The sequence below is a fragment of the Dendropsophus ebraccatus genome, chromosome 8 (assembly GCF_027789765.1).
Source record: "Dendropsophus ebraccatus isolate aDenEbr1 chromosome 8, aDenEbr1.pat, whole genome shotgun sequence".
Lineage (NCBI taxonomy): Eukaryota > Metazoa > Chordata > Amphibia > Anura > Hylidae > Dendropsophus > Dendropsophus ebraccatus.
The window spans coordinates 112,784,167-112,805,805 of NC_091461.1; the positions used below are offsets into that span (position 1 = coordinate 112,784,167).

Genomic DNA, 21,639 nt, shown 5'->3' on the forward strand with positions numbered 1-21,639 from the left:
CAGACCCCCCACACCAGTCCTCTCCCCCTGTATACAGACCCCACACACCAGTCCTCTCCCCCTGTATACAGACCACACACCAGTCCTCTCCCCCTGTATACAGACCCCACACACCAGTCCTCTCCCCTGTATACAGACCCCACATACCAGTCCTCTCCCCTGTATACAGACCCCACACACCAGTCCTCTCCCCCTGTATACAGACCCCACACCAGTCCTCTCCCCCTGTATACAGACCCCACATACCAGTCCTCTCCCCCTGTATACAGACCCCACACACCAGTCCTCTCCCCCTGTATACAGACCACACACACACCAGTCCTCTCCCCCACACACCAGTCCTCTCCCCCTGTATACAGACCCCCACACACACCAGTCCTCTCCCCCTGCATACAGACCCCACACACCAGTCCTCTCCCCCTGTATACAGACCTCACACACCAGTCCTCTCCCCCTGTATACAGACCCCCCCACACACCAGTCCGCTCCCCTGTATACAGACCTCACACACCAGTCCTCTCCCCCTGTATACAGACCCCCCCCCCACACACCAGTCCTCTCCCCCTGTATACAGACCCCCCACACAGTAGCGTAGCAGTTCACTGCTTCCCCCTTGTAAGCTCAACATAACCCCGCCCCTCCTGGTGACATCACACTGAAAGCAGAGGATACACTCTAGCATGCATACAATCCCCAGACAAGCCCCCGATAGGACCGCACATGTGATGTCTGCGGATAGCACGGCTTAGTGTGAATAGCTGTCCTCCTTACTGCCTGTGTAGATGGCGGATAACCAGCGCTCTATGAATTACTGATGTATGCAGGCAGTGTGGTGGACACCTATATATGGTCATCGGCTCCTCCAATCACCGTGCAGCAGCGGGGGCCTGGCGAGCAGTGACGGTCGGAGGCTCCGCCCAGCTCGGTCATGGTGAGTGCTGTGTGCTGTGTAGTGTCCCCCGGTACAGCGCCCGGCAGGTCTCCTCTTCCCTGTACCGTCACCTGTCCGATCCCTGTATAGCCGCCCTGCCATGCCCCAGTCAAGGCATGCTGGGAACTGTAGTTCATACATGACTGACCCTGTTCTCTGCCATCCCTGTGCCCCTCTCTGATCTCACCTGCGTCTCTGCATTCACTACAATCTACCCCACCCTGTCTACACTTATTGCTGAACTACAACTCCCAGCATGCCCCTCATCTCATACAGAGGTGTGCCCGACATGTGACCCTCCAGCTGATGGAGAACTACAACTCCCAGCATGCCTCTTATCATACAGAGGTGTGCCTGACATGTGACCCTCCAGCTGATGGAGAACTACAACTCCCAGCATGCCTCTTATCATACAGAGGTGTGCCCGACATGTGACCCTCCAGCTGATGGAGAACTACAACTCCCAGCATGCCTCTTATCATACAGAGGTGTGCCTGACATGTGACCCTCCAGCTGATGGAGAACTACAACTCCCAGCATGCCTCTTATCATACAGAGGTGTGCCTGACATGTGACCCTCCAGCTGATGGAGAACTACAACTCCCAGCATGCCCCTAATGTCATACAGAGGTGTGCCTGACATGTGACCCTCCAGCTGATGGAGAACTACAACTCCCAGCATGCCCCTCATCTCCTACAGAGGTGTGCCTGACATGTGACCCTCCAGCTGATGGAGAACTACAACTCCCAGCATGCCCTTCATCTCATACAGCGGTGTGCCTGACATGTGACCCTCCAGCTGATGGAGAACTACAACTCCCAGCATGCCCCTAATGTCATACAGCGGTGTGCCTGACATATGACCCTCCAGCTGATGGAGAACTATAACTCCCAGCATGCCCCTTATCTCATACAGTCCTGTATTCACTCTGTATAGTGCTGGGCTGTTCTTACATATATGTATATACATATAGAGGTCAGAGCTGGAGACCCCACAAGGTTACACTTCAAGTCAACAGAAACAATGTAAATCCATAGGCAGTGAGCTCCCCCTAGTGGAGGCTGCCGCACACAGCAGCTGATATGAGATGGTAGATACTGCAATCATCTGTCTGTATATCTGTATGTATAGTTATGATCAGCTGTGAATACTTACACGTCGTCTTCTGCTATTCCTTTACAGGGGACCCCACAGAAGGATGTGACTATAAAAGCTGATGCCCCCAAAGCCCTCCTGCTAGAGAAGCACTCTGATTACATTGAGTCCTATGGAGCTAAGAAAGATGATTATGTGAGTAGCTGTTATGTGTAATGCGGAGTGTGTGATCTCAGAGCACACCTATATACTCCATAGTGTTCATGTCTCTGCAGGAGTACTGTATATCAGAGCACACCTATATACTCCATAGTGTTCATGTCTCTGCAGGAGTACTGTATATCAGAGCACACCTATATACTCCATAGTGTTCATGTCTCTGCAGGAGTACTGTATGTCAGCGCACACCTATATACTCCATAGTGTTTATGTCTCTGCAGGAGTACTGTATGTCAGCGCACACCTATATACTCCATAGTGTTCATGTCTCTGCAGGAGTACTGTATGTCAGCGCACACCTATATACTCCATAGTGTTTATGTCTCTGCAGGAGTACTGTATGTCAGCGCACACCTATATACTCCATAGTGTTCATGTCTCTGCAGGAGTACTGTATGTCAGCGCACACCTATATACTCCATAGTGTTTATGTCTCTGCAGGAGTACTGTATGTCAGCGCACACCTATATACTCCATAGTGTTCATGTCTCTGCAGGAGTACTGTATGTCAGCGCACACCTATATACTCCATAGTGTTTATGTCTCTGCAGGAGTACTGTATGTCAGCGCACACCTATATACTCCATAGTGTTCATGTCTCTGCAGGAGTACTGTATGTCAGCGCACACCTATATACTCCATAGTGTTCATGTCTCTGCAGGAGTACTGTATGTCAGCGCACACCTATATACTCCATAGTGTTTATGTCTCTGCAGGAGTACTGTATGTCAGCGCACACCTATATACTCCATAGTGTTCATGTCTCTGCAGGAGTACTGTATGTCCGAGTACCTGCGGATGAGCGGGGTCTACTGGGGTCTGACTGTCATGGACCTGATGGGTGAGCTGCATCGTATGAACAAAGAGGAGATTCTGACCTTCATCAAGTCCTGTCAGCATGAATGTGGCGGCTTCAGCGCGAGTATCGGACACGACCCCCATCTCCTGTATACACTGAGTGCGGTGCAGGTAATGCTACTGATAGGTTACACTAGTGTCCCCTACCTGTGACTATACAGCTGTAGCAAAAGCTCCATCATGTCCTGCCTTCAGCTGACGGGCATGATGGGAGTTATAGCTGTGCAGTAGCCTTCAGCTGACGGGCATGATGGGAGTTATAGCTGTGCAGTAGCCTCCAGCTGCCGGGCATGATGGGAGTTATAGCTGTGCAGTAGCCTCCAGCTGCCGGGCATGATGGGAGTTATAGCTGTGCAGTAGCCTCCAGCTGCCGGGCATGATGGGAGTTATAGCTGTGCAGTAGCCTCCAGCTGCCGGGCATGATGGGAGTTATAGCTGTGCAGTAGCCTCCAGCTGCCGGGCATGATGGGAGTTATAGCTGTGCAGTAGCCTCCAGCTGACGGGCATGATGGGAGTTATAGCTGTGCAGTAGCCTTCAGCTGCCGGGCATGATGGGAGTTATAGCTGTGCAGTAGCCTTCAGCTGCCAGGGCATGATGGGAGTTATAGTTGGCACTAGCTATTAGATGCCAGGGCATGATGGCTATTACACAGCTATAACTCCCATCATGCCCCGGCGGCTGGAGGCTATTACACAGCTCTAACTCCCATTAGCTGCTGGGGCATGATGGGAGTTATAGCTGTGTAATAGCCATTAGCCGCCGGGGCATGATGGGAGTTATAGCTGTGTAATAGCCATTAGCTGCTGGGGCATGATGGGAGTTATAGCTGTGCACTAGCCATTAGATGCCGGGCATGATGGGAGTTGTAGCTGGAAGTCACAGGTTGGAGGAGACTGCTCTACATGACTGGGAAGCCTTATCCTTGTGTCTCCATTATGACATTGCTATATGTCTATAGATTGTATTTCGATATCCATAGTCTGTATATACAGGATTCTGAGACGTTCTGCTTTCCTTGCAGATCCTGACGCTTTTCGACAGTCTTTCTGAAGTAGACACAGAGAAAGTAGTGGAGTATGTGAAGTCTCTGCAGAAAGAAGACGGCTCATTTTCTGGAGACAAGTGGGGTGATTATCGGAGATATTAAATAATATTTCCCATCTGGTTGGACCCCTGCAAGCTCAGGAACAGAGACCCCAATCTGTGGATAGGGAATAACTTTGCCACATTAAAGGGTGTGTTCACACGTACAGGATTTGCAGCAGGTTTGATCCTGCAGATATCAATGTAACAAACACTGAACACAGCATCAAATCTGCATAATCAGATCTGCTGTGTATCCTGTTTGTTTGAACGCACACTTAAGGGTTATTCCCAGTTGATAAATTGATGACATATTACTAGGGTATAGAGACTAAGGGGGAGATTTATCAAACATGGTGTAAAGTGTAACTGGCCCAGTTGCCCCTAGCAACCAATCAGATTCCACCTTTCATTCCTCACAGACTCTTTGGAAAATGAAAGATGGAATCTGATTGGTTGCTAGGGGCAACTGAGCCAGTTACACTTTACACCATGTTTGATAAATCTCCCCCTAAGGGTCCATTTACACAGAAAGATTATCTGCCAAAGATTTGAAGCCAAAGCCCAGGAATGAATTTAAAAAGAGGAAAAATCTTAAATCTCAGTCTTTCCTTTATGACCTGATCTCTGTTTATATTCTGTTTCTGGCTTTGGCAGATAATCTTTCTGTGTGAATGGATCCTAAGTGTCATTATAAGACGATTACCCCTGAGATGGTGACGTAGCTGGTATATATGGGTATCGTTTAAGTTGACTTCAGTTCTCTCTTTTCTTGCAGGAGAAATAGACACCCGGTTTTCATTCTGTGCTGTCGCAACACTTGCACTTTTGGTAGGTTCAGTAATACTATACATCGATCTCTTTGTGGCCTCCATCATTAAAGAGGTTGTCCGGGAAGATTTATACTTACCCATGCTGCTGGGACTGCAAAGGGGCATGTCAGGGATGTATACTTACCTGTCCTGCTGCTGTTGGTTCCTGGGCCGCCCACTCTGCACTACTGTTAGTGTTTTCATAATATCTGATGATGTCCTGTTTCCAAAGGAAATGGCTGGTCAGCATAGACCCGTGTCCTCAGGTTGTGTGTGGTATTACAATTTAGCTTCATTCACTTCATAGAAACTGAGCTGCAAAACCCCCACATGCAAACTGAGGACAGGAGTGGCGCTATTTCTGGAAGAAAGCAGACATATTTTTCTATACCTCAATAACCTGTCAGGATAAGTGATTAGTTGGTTTCTTTTATCTCTTACTCTTGTTCTTTCAGGGGAAGCTCAATGCTGTTAACATAGAGAAGGCTATAGACTTTGTTTTATCCTGTATGAATTTTGATGGTGGCTTTGGCTGCAGACCCGGCTCTGAGTCTCATGCGGGGCAGGTAAGGCCTCTAGTGCGGGGGTCACTGCAGTATTGTTACTGTCCTTAGTGTTCTCATCTATGAACTGTCACAAGTTCACATTACAACTTTGTGTTTGTAATTCTAGATCTATTGTTGCACAGGATTTCTGGCAGTCACAAACCAACTGCACCAAATAAACGCCGACTTACTGGGCTGGTGGCTTTGTGAGCGGCAGCTGCCATCGGGGGGACTGAATGGACGACCAGAAAAGGTGGGAATGGTTCTAAGAAAGTAACGTTATTGTTAGAAAAAGAACTAGACCAGAAGTCTTGTATAAAGAGTTACTGCTTAGCGTAGCTATTATATCTAACCTATCATAGTGACGCGTGAGACGTTTGTATCGATGTTGGTCTAAGTTGCAATTTAAATATTTGTAAAAAGTTAAAGGAAAAGTCCGGCGAAAATTTTTATTTAAGTATTGTATTGCCCCCCCAAAAGTTATACAAATCGCCAATATACTCTTACTACGGGAAATGCTTATGAAGTGCTTTTTTTTTCCTGCACTTACTACTGCATCAAGGCTTCACTTCCTGGATAACATAGTGATGTCACTTCCTGAATAACATGGTGATGTCACTTTCTGGACAAAATGGTGATGTCACTTCCTGAATAACATGGTGATGTCACGACCCGACTCCCAGAGCTGTGCGGGCTGTGGCTGCTGGAGAGGATGATGGCAGGGGGACGCTGAGGGACACAGGACACTGGAGGGACACTGAGCATCCCTCTGCCATCATCCTCTCCAGCAGCCACAGCCCTCACAGCTCTGGGAGTCAAGTTGTGACATCACCATGTTATGTAGGAAGTGACATCACCATGTTATCTAGGAAGTGACGTCACCATGTTATCCAGGAAGTGACATAAATTGGGGGGGGGGGGGGCAATACAATACTTAAAAAAAAAAAAAAAATCACTGGGCTTCTCCTTTAATAACGTCAAAAGTTGTCAAGAAAAAATGTTATCATGTGTCAGCCACATTGTCCCCGGCATCCAGTTAATTCATGTTAATTGCCTTGTGTTCCAGCTCCCGGATGTCTGCTATTCATGGTGGGTTTTGGCTTCTCTAAAAATTATTGGAAGATTGCACTGGATAGACAGAGAGAAGCTGCGGCTCTTTATTCTGGCCTGTCAGGACGAGGAGACCGGGGGGTTCGCAGACCGTCCTGGGGATATGGTGAGTTATTCTGTAGATCTGGGTAACAGTAACACGACCATAGACCACACTGACAGATATAATAAAGAGTTCTGCAACTTTCTAATATACTTTGTTTAATGCGGTTCAGGGAAGAAACAAAGTGCTGCACCTCACACCTTATCCTGGTCCTGTGACATTGGGGTTGCAGGGCCGTTCCATGGCCTCCCTTCCCTGCATGTGCACGCTTTGCGAGGTTGGCGGTCGCTGACCGACACGGTGTGGAGTTAGCGTAGGAACCCGTGTGGACCAGAGGACCTGCGCGGTGGTACATGGGGCAATATGGCTTGATCAATTCATATACAGACACTCTGGTGTTGATTTTTAATATAGGCCTAGCGGCATTAGTATCGGCCATAGATGGGATGTGCAACCGTTCCACTCTCTCCAATTCGTGTTTCATACTTTGTTTAATCCATCACCATTCTCAAGATCTCTGCTTGCTTTCCATCAATGTCTTCTCACAGCGGAGGGTTTGTCACAGTTGTATTCTGTCCTGAATACATGATGTGGATGAGGCCTCAGTCTGAAATCATGGCATATTATCTAGACTCGATATAATTGTAACTAACCCCCAGCTATAAAATTGTTGAGGAATCAAAACACAAAGGGAGACATTTATTAAGACCGACGTAACGTCCCTTAGAGTCTGTGGGTCCTGCTATTGCCACCCATGGCCAGCGCTGCAGCCTCTTTATTGGTCACCATGCACTTGGGAGCGGTTGTGTCTACTATTACAGCTCTTTGAGAAAAGTCCTGCACACCAAGTATCATATAGTGCAACCAAAATCCAAAGAAATTGCACAAATAAATAGGAATATAACAAAAAATTTCAAATGTTAAAGTTAATTTGATAAAAGCACATACGTCAAAAAACCAGAGGGAGAGGAAGAAATCATTGTGGTATAACACAAGTAGTACAATTTGGTATATTGTGGTGGGTGTGTGGACAACACCACCATCTAGTGGTCACTTATTATATGGTAATCAGTAATGGATCCCCTCCTATGTGGGCAATCTCAGACTAATATTCACTGTGAAGAAATCCCACGAGGAAAACTACATAGCCAGTCTATATACAGCCATACAAGGAAAAAGAGGAAAGCGAGCACTATAAACCAGCACTGATACCTTACCCTCCGTCTGGCACAGCAGCCCGACGTACGTTTCGCTCACTTCATTAGGAGCTAATTCTCCTGATGAAGCTGAGCAGTAATATATGGCACAACTTCTACTGAATATACACAGCTCTGCCTACTCAACGGTAATCAGGCTGGAATCCTGCTCAGACCAATATGGGTGCCCTGTCCTAAGGAGAGGCCATCAATGTTAAGAGTCCCAGAAACAGCGACCACACATACTGTAAAATACGTAGATAGGCAGATGAATGTATGCGATGTATGGACCAGTAAGGACATGTCCCTTTTTTGCAGGTGGATCCATTTCATACCCTGTTTGGTATTGCCGGACTGTCTCTCCTGGGAGAAGAAAAAATCAAGCCAGTGAATCCAGTGTTCTGTATGCCTGAGGAAGTCCTCCGCAGGGTGAACGTGCAGCCGGAGCTCCTGAGCTGAAGCCTGCAGGAAAAGATGCGTCGCCGTGATCAGCTGCTATTGCTCCCATGCTCCTAACTCTGGCACTATAGACTGAAGCAGAGAGACAAAGTCAGGAACAATTGTTTCCACTTCTTGTATAGCTTTTAATTTAACTTGTATCTATTTGTGATTATTTTTTTAAGAGCCATCACACTGTGGATTTCAGTGACGGACTTTGGTGTGTTCTGTAACATAATACTAAACGTGCTGAAGGAGCGCAATAAAGATGTATGTGCAAAGGATACTGTGATCCGTGAGCTGCCGCCTCCGAGCGGTTTATCTACTGTCTTTAAAGGGGATCTCCAGGACTAGAAATTGTTATGGCCAATCCTTAGGTTAGGCTAGGTTCACACTGCGTTTTCAGCATCCGTTTAACGGATCCGTTTTTTTTAACGTCCAGAAAAATAGGGTCAGCAACGTTTTTTGGTCCGTTTTGGTCCGCCAAAAAAAACGGATCCGTTTTTTTTTATAATGGAAGTCAATGGAAAAACGGATGCACACAAATGAATCCGTTTTTTGCAATCCGTTTTTTATGCGTTTTTTGCAAAAAACGGATGCGTTAAACGGATGCTGAAAACGCAGTGTGAACCTAGTCTTAGGATCTGAAAATCAGATCATGGGGCCCAACTGTGTCCCCATGACCGAAAGATATGTGCTTCTCCAATGAGAGTCCTGGGCAGGCGGTATCTGCAACTTTTTAGCTTCTTTGTAATGCTGGGAGAGTTAATGTGAGGTCAAGTTTCTTGAACCCTCTGTGATTAGCTCTCCTGACATTAGAGTTTTTTTCAGCCGTATCGCGGGGGAGACAGAGGGAAAAGTTCACACAGATTTTTTTTTCTTCATCAGAAAGCAACAGCTCAGAACTGTGGGAAGGAGACTGAGTATAATAAAAAAGTATGGAAGGAATTGTTGGCGTCTGCGGTGCTCCGGGTGCAAGTGGGCGGCTGCGGTGCTCCGGGTGCGGGTGGGAGGTGATCATGTAGGTGGGTGTGTGTTTGGTAGGCCGGCTTTCGCGGTTCTCTTGGTGCTGGCGTGCTCCGGAGCGCCACTTCTCCCCCTGCTGGTTGGAGCGCATTTTTTTTTTTTCCTTGAAAATCAAATTTACGGTTGTCAAAGAAATTGAAATCGATTCTCAAAATCTAAGAGAATTAATCGAATTAATGTGATTAATCGCCCAGCCCTAGTCTCATCATGGGAAGTAAGATATCAAATATTATGTTTTAGGAGAATACCCCTTTAAGTAGTCCTGGAGAACCTTCTGGTTTCTAATCTCATTTGTCAAGCATCATTGAGATGAACATGGAGTGCAGTTCTGGCAAATATATATACGTTTCTTTAATAAAGGCATGTGTCCTTTTTATTTTTCTTTACAATGAGTGGTAGCAGTACGCAGCCGCTCTTTGTCAGTACACTAGCGCAAACTTTTAAACAGTATCGGAGCTCCTGACATCATAATAAATAAGGTTGCTGAGAGCTCCAAAGGTCCAGTCTGCAGAATACCATCCGTGTATGGACGGAATTCTATGGACGTGTGCATTAGCCCTTAGATATCCCGAGCACTGCTGCATACAGATACTAAGCCTCCCCTGATGTACATAATACATGTTATCATTAGAATAGACATTACCCTGGGGAAAGCTGTAAGTAGTGTAGGACAAATGGCACATTCTAGCAGGGTGAGCAGGATAACTGTCAATCACTGCTCGCTGTGCTACTTTGTGGCTTTAAAGGGGTACTCCAGCGAAAAAATGTTCCTGACATGGACACAGGTAGCAGCAGAGAGCACTGTTTCAGACTGGAAAGAATACACCACATCCTGCAGGGCATACAGCAGCTGATAAGTACTGGAAGACTGGAGATCCTTGAATAGAAGTAATTTACAAATTCCTGGCACCAGTTGATTTGAAAGCAATTTTATTTTTGTGCTGGGGGTACCCCTTTAAGGCTTAAAACATGCAGCATAAAAAGGGTTATCTAGGTAAAGGAAAACATGGCTGCTTCCTTCCAGAAACTGCAGAACAGAACTATTGTCTTCAATTTGTAATACCACACACACCCTGAAGACAGGGAGGGCGCTGCATTTGCAAGAAAGTAGCTGTGTTTTTTTCTTACACTGAATAGGCTGAATACATGAAGTTGTATGAAAGCTCCATACCACATATAAGACAACGCTCGGCTTACTGCTCTCTCTCCCAATCTCTCCATACACATAAATGCTTCGGCTGAAGCTTCATGTATTTAGAACAGGGATGGGGAACCTTCGGCCCTCCGGCTGTTGCAAACTACAATTCCCATCATGCCTGGTAGCCAAAGCGAAGCGGATCCGGGACGGGAGCGGGAGCGATGTGGGCCACGGGGTGAATGGTTCCCTTTAAGCTCCATTCACTTCAATGGAACTGAGCAGCAAAACCCTGTCCAAGCTGGAGACAATAGTGGGGCTGTCTCTGGGAGAAAGTGGCCATGTTTTTGTAGCGTTAGAGAACCCCTTTAAGGCAGGGATTGCAAAACTGTTGCAAAACTCCACTTGCCAGCATGCCCTGAGTGTACAGTTGTCCTCCTTGCACCTGTGTGACCTCAGCTCTATAATGCTGCCGGTTTGGGTCAGACTAGAAGTTGTGGCCTAATGTGGATGATAAAATGCGGTGACATCATGTCCGCCTGGCTGAAATATGAGGCTGCATTCACTTCTATGGGTATTTTGGCTGCAATTAGGTAATATTGGTCAATTCAGCATCAACCACTAAATAGTGATGGTCTGTTGCCCATAGCAACCAATCAAGGCGCAGCTTTCATTTCTCAGCCATATGATATGAAAGCTGCTCTGTGACTGGTTAGATTGGTCACGTGTAGACAAGCTCCGCACGTGACTGATTTATGAGACGATTTTCCCGCCATTACTCGATGACAGTGGAGGCCCGCAGCGGGGAGTCGGGTGTTGCTGGTCACGTGTCAGCCGCCCCAATAATATGTCCGGGTTCCCGGGTGTTCCTCGCCACCTCCCGGGATTCCCCGGTGCCCGGCTCCAGACGCCGGTGCTGTCCGAGTCCTCCTGTTACTCAGGCCGGGAGTCGGCCTCCCCTTCAGGACCGCAGCACCTTCACTCCACTGCGGGCAGCTCCTCCTCCACCGACCGGGCGTCCCCTGTGTCTGTAACTCCGCGGGGGAACGGCGGAGAACAGAGCAAGGGTGAGAAGCGGGAGTCTGAAAAACACCCGCCGGCCGTGACCTGAGTGCGAGATCACGTGACTGCGGTATTACTGCCGGTGTAGGGAACCGACCAATCAGATTTGAGCTCTTTGGAGATTGAAAGCGTCGATCTGATTGGTTGCTATAGGCAACAGTCCCATGCTTTTTAATTTTTGCCCCACATTTTTCACAGGTTTATGGCAGATGAGAGAATATTATATAAATTCTGAAGCTTTGTGTAGATGTTTGCTGTAGTTATACTTGGGTTGCATTTTACCACAGCAATACACAACACTTATATAATGGACGTAGTAACAGCACATACAGCATCCAGCGTTGGTGGAGAGTCCGGTCTGTATGTACCGCACCCAGTATGGATCCAGACATGGCCATCAGAGTCCCTCAGGGCCGCCCTGTGGTGAGGTGGCGCTCTGTGCGGGATTATTTAGGCTCCTCCCACACTGGTAAAAACCACAATTAGGGTACGTGCACACTGCGGAATAGCGACGGATAACCCGCAGCTTCCACCTGCCCGAGGACTGTGGCTGGCGTGCACGTCATCTGTCGTCCGTCATTCTTTGGACTGCGGGCCGAATCCACCCCTGCATAGAATGGAGTCTATGACACGGGTGGAGACGCGCAACGGATTATCCGTTGCCATTCCGTAGTGTGCACGTACCCTTAACCCTTTCCCGCACGAGGACGTAACTGTACGTCCTTGCGCAGGTGCGGGCGTTCAGAGCAGGGCCGTGCGGCGACCCCGCTCTGAACCGCGGCGGTCCCGGGTGCCGCTTGTAGCCCGGGACCGCCGGTATTAGCGGGCACGGTCCGATCGCCGTGCCCGCTAATACAGTAATCAGATGCAGCTGTCAAACATGACAGCTGCATCCGATTACCGGATGCAGCACTTCCCTGGTGTCTAGTGGCGGAGATCGCTCCTCCGGGACGTTGTCTCCCTGTCTGATGCTCCTCCCGGACGTCGACTCGGCACTCATTTGTATTCGGCTGCAGCAGCCGAAAGCAAACGAGTGCTGATCTCATTAATCTTTGCTGTATATCTATACAGCAAAGATCTCAATGAGAGATCAAAGTGTATATGCTAGTAGTCCCCTAGGGGGGCTTCTAGTATATGTGTAAAAAAAAGTATTGTTATTAGTAAAAAGCCCCCTCCCCCAATAAAAGTCTGAATCACCCCCCTTTTCCCAGGTTATAAATAAAAGTAAATAAATAAACATGTTTGCTATCGCCGCGTACGTAATCGCCCGAACTATTAATTAATCACATTCCTGATCTCGCACGTTAAACGGCGTCAGCGCAAAAAAATCCCAAAGTGCAAAATTGCGCATTTTTGGTCGCATCAAATCCAGAAAAAATTTAATTAAAAGCGATCAAAAAGTCGTATATGCGCAATCAAGGTACCGGTAGAAAGAACGCATCATGGCGCAAAAAATGACACCTCACACAGCCCCATAGACCAAAGGATAAAAGCGCTATAAGCCTGGGAATGGAGCGATTTTAAGGAACGTATATTTGTTAACAATGGTTTGAATTTTTTACAGGCCATCAGATACAATATAAGTTATACATGTTATATATCGTTTTAATCGTAACGACTTGAGGAACATGCATAACAAGTCAGTTTTACCCCAGGGTGAATGGCGTAAAAACACATTCCCCCCAAATAAAAGAAATAAGTTTTTTTTTCAATTTCACCACACTTTGAATTTTTTTCTGGTTTCGCAGTGTACTTTATGCAAAAATTCAGCCGTCATTGCAAAGTACAATTAGTGACGCAAAAAATAAGGACTCATGTGGGTCTGTAGGTGTAAAAATGCAAGTGCTATGACCTTTTAAGCACAAGGAGGAAAATACGAAAACGCAAAAACGAAAATTAGCCTGGTCCCGAAGGGGTTAAAGAGGAAAAATGTATCTGTCCATCTTCACAATTAAATTTTTTCATTACATCTTATTCCAAAATATGTCACCCTGCTTTGCCCCAGATACCTCGGTGTAATTTGCCTCACCGCCCTGTGTAGGGGTTCTGCCACCATTATTACCTGAGGGAATAAGTGTCGGAACCAGATGGCTGTGATCTAAGAACAGGGTTCTTCCATTGTAATGGAGTGGTGGTTGGACCTGTTTGTCGCCTATGGATCCTTTCCGGAACCTCCATTCTCTTTACTCGGCTTCATCAGGAGAGAGTGCGGCAGTAGCTCCTGCTCCCTATTTCCGACCATGTAGCCTCATAGACTTATGTTGTCAGAATTAGCTCTCTCCCCGGCCATATCTCTTGATGACATCGGGTCTCAAGACCCCTATGCTTAATAACTTTTGACGTTCTGGATGACATGTCAGAAGTTATTTTTAATGATTGGTACTCTTTAAAGCAAATGTACCATCAGGTACATTCGCTTTAAGGGTTGCACATAAATAAAACGGCAAGGGTGCCGCGGTCTGATTGCCGCGCACAGCGCTGGTCTATTGCCAAGCACTGGCCCAGGCTGAAGCACTTGGGGTGGGCCGGCCCATCCCCTGTGGGATGAAACCCCGACCCTTCTATGACGCTGCTCAATTGATTCTAATGGAGCTTCGTCACTGAGGGGAGGGGGTTTCCTCCCACTGGAGACAGGCCGGTGCTCAGCAATAGACCAGCGCTGTGCGTGGGAATCGGGGTGCGGTTAAAAAAAAAAAGACTGCGGCACCGGCGCCATTCTGTTTACATCAAAAATCATTATTTTGGGGATGGGGAACCAATTTTCTGCATTTCAATGATTTCTTATGGGAACATTTGCTTTGGTTTAAGAGTGATTTGATTTACAAGCACTGTCCCGGAACGAATTATGCTCGTAATCCAAGGCACCACTGTGTCTCATTTATCTGACAGATTATTGAAGCCAAAGCCATAGGAGAAAATAGGAGAAATCTCACTCTTTATGGCCTCTTCTCTGTTTATAGTCTGTTTCTGGCTTTGGCTTTAATAATCTGTCAGATAAATCTGTCTGTGTAAACGCACCATTAGGCCAGCCCAGATGTCTATTAACAGACTGGTCCAATGATAAAGTATCCATAGTCAGGTAGTGACTATCCACCCCAGGATCCACCGCAGAATCTGCCTGATACTGTAGAAATTTCAGCTGCAAAATCCAACATTTCTCTTTTTTATGGTTAACACGTATCACAGCTGGTGTAGGGCTCCATCTTATGCGTTCATACAAAATCACACATCATCATTACATATCGGTGCTATATAATTGTGTGAATTTCTGTTGCATAACATCAATCTCACCTTGAAAGTGCCAAACCGAGGTGTCAATCCAGCGTGTTACTTATATGATACAGGTAAATGTAAGCTGCACCCTGATGCTCCTTTTAGACATAAAGATAAATCGCGCTTGTTTAGCAAACAAGTGATTCATTTTTTTCTTTTAAACAATAGGCGTTTAGACCAAAAGAAAAATCGCTAAGAAAAGTTGTTAATGCTGTCATAGCTAATATCGTAAATAATAACCGTATATATATACTGTGAATGATGAGTGCTTACACTGTGATTTTGAGGTCAGCTCGAAACATTTCCGTTTGTTATTTGATCGTTGCTGCGTTTACACCAGAAGTTTATTGCTTTAAGGAGAAGTTCGGGCGAAAATTTTTATTAAAGTATTGTAATGCCCCCCCAAATGTTATACAAATTACCAATATACACTTATTATGGGAAATGCTTATAAAGTGCTTTTTTCCCTGCACTTACTACTGCATCAAGGCTTCACTTCCTGGATAACATGGTGATGTCACTTCCTGGATAACATGGTGATGTCACTTCCTGGATAGCATGGTGATGTCACTTCCTGGGTAAAATGGTGATTTAACATCACCATGTTATCCAGGAAGTGAAGCCTTGATGCAGTAGTAAGTGCAGGGAAAAAAGCACTTTATTAGCATTTCCCTTTAAGGGGTTGTCCAGCGACAAAATTTTTCCTTCAAATCAACTGGTGTCAGAAAGTTATATAGATTTATAATTTACTTCTATTTAAAAATCTCCAGTTTTCCCATACTTATAAGCTACTATATATCCCACAGGAAGTGTTGTTTATTTACATTCAGAAACAGTGCTCTCTGCTTACATCTTTGGCCGAGTCAGGAATTGTCCAGAGCAGCAGCAAATCCCCATGGAAAACCTCTCCTGCTCAGGACAGTTCCTGACTCGGCCAGAGATGTCAGCAGAGAGCACTGTTTCTGAATGTACAGTCATGGCCATAAGTTTTAAGAATGACACAAATATTATATTTTCACATGATCTGCTACCCTCTGGTTTTTATTTGTGTTTGTCAGATGTTTTTATCACATACAGAAATATAATTGCAATCATATTATGAGTAACAAAAGCTTATATTGACAGAATGCGTTAATGCAGCAAGTCAAAATATATATTTTTTTTTATTCAAATCTTTATTTTTACAGTTTTATAAAATTGAAAAAAAAATGGTAAAACAGCAAGTCAATATTTGCAGTGTTGACCCTTCTTCTTCAGGACCTCTGCAATTCTCCCTGGCATGCTCCCAATCAACTTCTGGACCAAATCCTGACTGATAAAATTCCATTCTTGCACAATCAATGCTTGCATTTTGTCAGAATTTGTTGTTTTTTGTTTGTCCACCCGTCTCTTGATGATTGACCACAAGTTCTCAATGGGATTAAGATCTGGGGAGTTTCCAGGCCATGGACCCAAAATTTCTATGTTTTGTTCCCTGAGCCATTTAGTTATCACCTTTGCTTTATGGTAAGGTGCTCCATCATGCTGGAAAAGGCATTGTTGATCGCGAAACTGCTTGGGAGAAGTTGCTCTTGGAGGACTGGTACCATTGTTTATTCATGGCTGTGTTTTTAGGCAAGACTGTGAGAGAGCTGATTCCCTTGGCTGAGAAGCAACCCCACATATGAATGGTTTCAGGATGCTTTACATTTGGCATGAGACAAGACTGGTGGTAGTGCTCACCTCGTCTTCTCCGAATAAGTTGTTTTCCAGATGTCCCAAACAATCGGAAAGGGGATTCATCAGAGAAAATGACTTTACCCCAGTCCTCAGCAGTCCACTCCCTGTACCTTTTGCAGAATATCAGTCTGTCCCTGATGTTTTTTCTAGAGAGAAGTGGCTTCTTTGCTGCCCTCCTTGATCCCAGGCCTTGCTCCAAGAGTCTCCGCCTCACAGTGCGTGCAGATGCACTCACACCTGCCTGCTGCCATTCCTGAGCAAGCTCTGCACTGCTGGGAGCCCCATCCCGCAGCTAAAATACTTTTAAGAGACGGTCCTGGCGCTTGCTGGTCTTTTTTGGGCGCCCTGGAGCCTTTTTGGCAACAATGGAACCTCTCTCCTTGAAGTTTTTGATGATGCGATAGATTGTTGACTGAGGTGCAATCTTTCTAGCTGCGTTACTCTTCCCTGTTTGGCCATTTTTGTGCAGTGCAATGATGACTGCACGTGTTTCTTTAGAGATAACCATGGTTAACAAAAGAGAAACAATGATGCCAAGCACCAGCCTCCTTTTAAAGTGTCCAGTGGTGTCATTCTTACTTAATCATAACATTGATCTCCAGCCCTGTCCTCATCAACACCCACACCTGTGTTAATGGAGCAATCACTGAAACAATGTTAGCTGGTCCTTTTAAGGCAGGGCTGCAATGATGTTGAAATGTGTTTTGGGGGATAAAGTTCATTTTCTAGGCAAATATTGACTTTGCAAGTAATTGCTGTTAAGCTGATCACTCTTTATAACATTCTGGAGTATATGTAAGTTGCCATTTTAAAAACTGAAGCAGTAGACTTTGTAAAAATTAATATTTGTATCATTCTCAAAACTTTTGGCCATGACTGTAAATAAACAACACTTCCTGCTGGACATACAGCAGCTTATAAGTATGGGAAAACTGGAGATTTTTAAATAGAAGTAAATTACAAATCTGTATAACTTTCTGACACCAGTTTATTTGAAAGAATTTTTTATATTTTTCGCTGGACAGCCCCTTTAAAAGGGTATATTGGTGATTTGTATAATTTTTTGGGGGGCAATACAATACTTTAATAAAGATTTTCGCCTGACTTCTTCTTTAAATTCAAACGATTTAACAATTTATTGCAAGATAATCGGCCCTTAAGGGTCCTATCAGACGTAGAGATTTCTTGGCCATGGGGGCTGCAAAGGTGCGCCGGCAAGATCGGCGGCTCATTTGAGGTGCCTTGTGCCTTTATACAGCACAAGAAATCCTTGTATCATTGGAAACTGACAGCTCATATATGTATATAGGTGTATATTTGTATATATCTGTGCTGTCAGTTTCCAGATTCCAAGCAGCAGTGTATACTTACCATCCGTACTGTGTGTAATCCGGTATCTGGCTCCACAGACCTCGCACTGGCTGTGTCTTCAGGCCCCGCTTCCTCTGGCTTTCAGTCATTCATGAGGACGCAGCAGCCTTAAAATGTCACTGTTGTGAATTTTTTTTTTTGCAGAAATCAATAGTCCAGGCGATTTTAAGAAACTTTGTAATTAGGTTTATTAGCCGAAAAATGCATTTTTATCATGAAAAAGCAGTTTAAAGCTCTCCCCCCCTGTTTTCATTGTTCTCCTATGGAGAGAGCTAAATAAAAGACCAAAACAGGACAACAAAGAGTTAATCTACAAATACATCGCCCTTTATCTCCTCTGACAGTCACCACTGACCTCTCTGAGCTCTGATTACAGCTGTCACCCAGCTCTGTGCCTGTAATCCTCTGTTATCTGCTTTCTGCTGTCGGCTAACTCCCTCCTCCCCTCTCTATAGAACAGACTGGGTACGTCTGATGCAACAAGTCACAATTTCCTGATTTTTTGCAGTGGATGGAAAAGAGGAGGGAGGGGGGGACCTGGGAAAAGGCTTTTTAAATGCAGATAAAGGCATATTCGGCTTATAAACCCAATTACAAAGTTTCTTAAAATTGCCTGGACTATTGATTTCTGCAAAAATAAAAATACGACAGTGACTCTTGCAGTTACTTCTACACTCTTACTCTTACAGTTACTGCAGCATCCAGATGCTGGATCACAAGCAGTGTGCCTGGTAAGTATACACTGCTGCTTATGATCTGGAATCTTGCAGCACAGATATATACATATCCGTTCTGTCAGTTTCCTTCTAGCTTTCTTGGTCACATAAACCGTATTTACACAGGACTATGTGCTGCCAATAAAAATAAATTTTAAAGCATTTTCCAAACAGACAATCAGCCAAAAATCAGGAGCTCAGGTTTGCCTGCCGGACAGAATATCCTAGACTTCTATGCTATTCCATGGGGTAGAATATTGTAAAAAATATATTTTTCTTTATTTTAGCCACAGAATCCTATTTTGCAGACAGAAGTTCCTTTGCAGAGAACACCAGTGCTTTTAATGTCGCCTCCGTTACCAGCAGCTCTTCACTAAAGGCGCCCGGAAGTTCTTGTGGCAGAAAACAACTGGGCGGCTACTTTACCAAATCCAAGATCCAGACTCCTGTGACGGGATATACAGGTAGTGCTGACGGGTTTACATCATTCATATACATGTATGTCATGTCATATATTGTCTGCACTTGAGGGGCACACGCAGCAGCCACCACTGTTCAGGGTACTGCCGTACAGTTCTATTCCACTTAATGGGGCAGCACTGCAGTTCCCTGTACAGTCCCTTTATTCTCAGGAGGTCTGTACCCTACCCATAAAGTGATTTTGGTCTTTATGGTCTTATGCACACTATAAAGCCACATTCGAAGACCCTACATCAGGGATGGGGATCCTTCGGCCCTCCAGCTGTTGCAAAACTACAATTCCCATCATTCCTGGACAGCCAAAGCTTCGCTTTGGCTGCCCAGGCATGATGGGAATTGTAGTTTTGCAACAGCTGGAGTGCCGAAGGTTCCCCATTCCTGGTCTACATGGTCCCTGGTCTGTGATTCTCCCCATTTACCATTGGTGAGAATCTGCTCATGTTTGTTGTATGGATGTGATGATCACTCATATACCATATGGTTCAGTAGTCCATTCTTTAGTATTATCGATGATTCTCTCATTTTTCAGTGACGACTTCATCTTCAGCCTCGGCTCGCTCTGCCGCTTCTGTTTATGTAGCGGTGGTGGAAGGGAGAGGCCTCGCCAAAGGAGAAATAGGCATGGCTAGCTTGGACTTAAAGAATCCCGACGTGGTTTTATCTCAGTTTTCAGACAGCAGCATCTATGTGAAGGTGAAACTACTGCTTACTGACTGGAGCTAGAGCTGATGGTCTCTATTATTTGATTTATTAATGGCCTTACCACTGATATAAGCTCCTTTAATCTGGCGTCAATAAGACCCAATAACGGCTGATGATTTTCCTGTATAGATTTTAATTATATTTCTTTCTTAGGTAATAACAAAACTTCAGATTCTGACACCGCTGGAAATACTGATGCCAAACACTGTGTGCGAAGATGGAAAGACCACAGAACTGTTCCGTCTTGTCAATGAAAACTTCAGGGTACATCGAATTGTTTTACACGGTTTTAACTTTTTTGATAAAAAAAAACCATTTCTTGCCATTGGTTTCCCAGATAAATTTATGCACTTGCAGTCAGAGCAGAAATAAAATGACTTTGGCAGACGGATACTGTCATATTTCCCAGGTGATTCTTGGGGAATAAGGGGGGGGGGGCACAAAGAACTCTGAGATCTTTTCACTACTGTGGGGGCTAAATTTGGAAGTTTTGTGCAGATTTAGGCTATGTTCACACATTGTATGACACTGGCAGATCTTTAGCGCCGCTGAGTTCTGTTGCTGGCGCATCCCTGCACGCCCGCATCAGGAGTCTTCACTGCACGCAATGCAGCGTACTTCATTGTGTGGACTGACAGGTTCTCTGCGGCCGCTATTCAATGAATAGCGGCCGAAGAAAACTGACATGTCAGTTTTTTGTGGCGCTGCTAGAGATCTATGTGTATATGCTCCGGCTGGGATTCCAATCATGCAACAACGGCCATGATTAATACGAAAATATACGTTGTGTGAACATAGCCTTAGGGGGCATTCACATGCTTTATGATTTCGGTCAGTGCACGGACGATGTGTACGGAATTGCGTAACTCCTGGCATCATGATTTCTGATTATGATGATTTAAATCTGTATAAGTACAGTAGGACGAAGATTTGAACTGTTTTTGAGCTTCTGACATCTTGATAAATCACAATGCCAGGAGCTCAGAACTCCTTCTGTAGCACATCGTCCGGATTCTCTGACCGTGCATGGAACATGTGAGTGCCCCCTTAGGTACCGATTTCTCTGCTTATTCAAGCACGTCAAAAAAATTCTATATATTTACATAGATCTCAGCAGTGAAGCAGCCCACTGTCCAGAATAAATGCAGAATATCACAACACATGGCTTCTCGATTCCCAGCCTGATTTATGATAATATCCCAATCCTTCTTGCAGACCACAGACTGCTATACTCTGAGCTATGGGATGCATTACATAACACTGATATATTTTTTGACTTACAGGATGTTTCCTTTACTACTGTACAGAGAAGGTATTTCAATGAAAGTAAAGGCCTGGAATACATAGAACAATTATGTGCCCCAGAATTCAGCACAGTGTTAATGGAAGTAAAGTCAAAGTATGTATTTTTACAATTTTTTTTAAATTTAACTTTCAAAAGACTATCAGATTACAAGTAGTCTTTAGAGATGAACTCTCACAATGTTGTTTTGTATTGTTCCATGCTACTCTTTCTTTAAAGGGGTTGTCCGGCGGAAAAAAATTATTCACAGAATAACACACATTACAAAGTTATACAACTTTGTAATGTATGTTATGTCTGTGAATGGCCCCCTTCCCCGTGTTTCCCCCCACCCACGCTAGACCCGGAAGTGTGGTGCATTATACTCACCGCATGTCGTGTCGTCCACGGTCTCCGATCGTCAGCAGTGACGTCTTCTTCGGGAGCTTGGCGGATCTTCCCGAGTGCCGGCCACCCTCTGCAGCGTCATCCGAAGCTCAGCCGCGATTGGCTGAGCATAACTGTGCTCAGCCAATCGCGG

At 45.3% G+C, this 21,639-nt stretch overlaps 2 protein-coding genes across 4 annotated transcripts in view; both read left to right on the top strand.

Annotated features, from left to right (window-relative positions):
• Positions 1 to 846: 846 nt before the first annotated feature.
• RABGGTB (Rab geranylgeranyltransferase subunit beta) lies at positions 847 to 9,620 on the top strand. Of its 2 annotated transcripts, none has more exons than XM_069981467.1 (10): positions 847 to 931; positions 2,115 to 2,222; positions 3,018 to 3,215; positions 4,127 to 4,232; positions 4,967 to 5,019; positions 5,456 to 5,566; positions 5,673 to 5,798; positions 6,612 to 6,761; positions 8,213 to 8,714; positions 8,974 to 9,620. In XM_069981467.1, the coding sequence occupies exons 1-9, from the start codon at positions 929 to 931 to the stop codon at positions 8,351 to 8,353; spliced, it is 996 nt and encodes a 331-aa protein (XP_069837568.1). In that variant the 5' UTR covers positions 847 to 928; the 3' UTR covers positions 8,354 to 8,714; positions 8,974 to 9,620. The 2 variants fall into 2 exon arrangements, with proteins under 2 accessions (XP_069837568.1, XP_069837569.1); XM_069981468.1 differs by lacking the exon at positions 847 to 931 and adding an exon at positions 2,002 to 2,022.
• A 1,604-nt stretch (positions 9,621 to 11,224) lies between these two features.
• MSH4 (mutS homolog 4) overlaps positions 11,225 to 21,639 on the top strand; it is a 29,793-nt gene continuing 19,378 nt past the window's right edge. The window contains exons 1-5 of one of the 2 annotated variants that reach the window (XM_069979444.1): positions 11,225 to 11,560; positions 18,922 to 19,098; positions 19,644 to 19,807; positions 19,970 to 20,080; positions 21,100 to 21,215. In XM_069979444.1, coding sequence (XP_069835545.1) covers positions 11,341 to 11,560; positions 18,922 to 19,098; positions 19,644 to 19,807; positions 19,970 to 20,080; positions 21,100 to 21,215 — 788 coding nt within the window. In that variant the 5' untranslated portion in view covers positions 11,225 to 11,340. Of the gene's footprint in view, positions 11,561 to 11,712; positions 11,979 to 18,921; positions 19,099 to 19,643; positions 19,808 to 19,969; positions 20,081 to 21,099; positions 21,216 to 21,639 lie in introns of those variants that run through there. The other variant, XM_069979445.1, reaches the window with a different exon arrangement.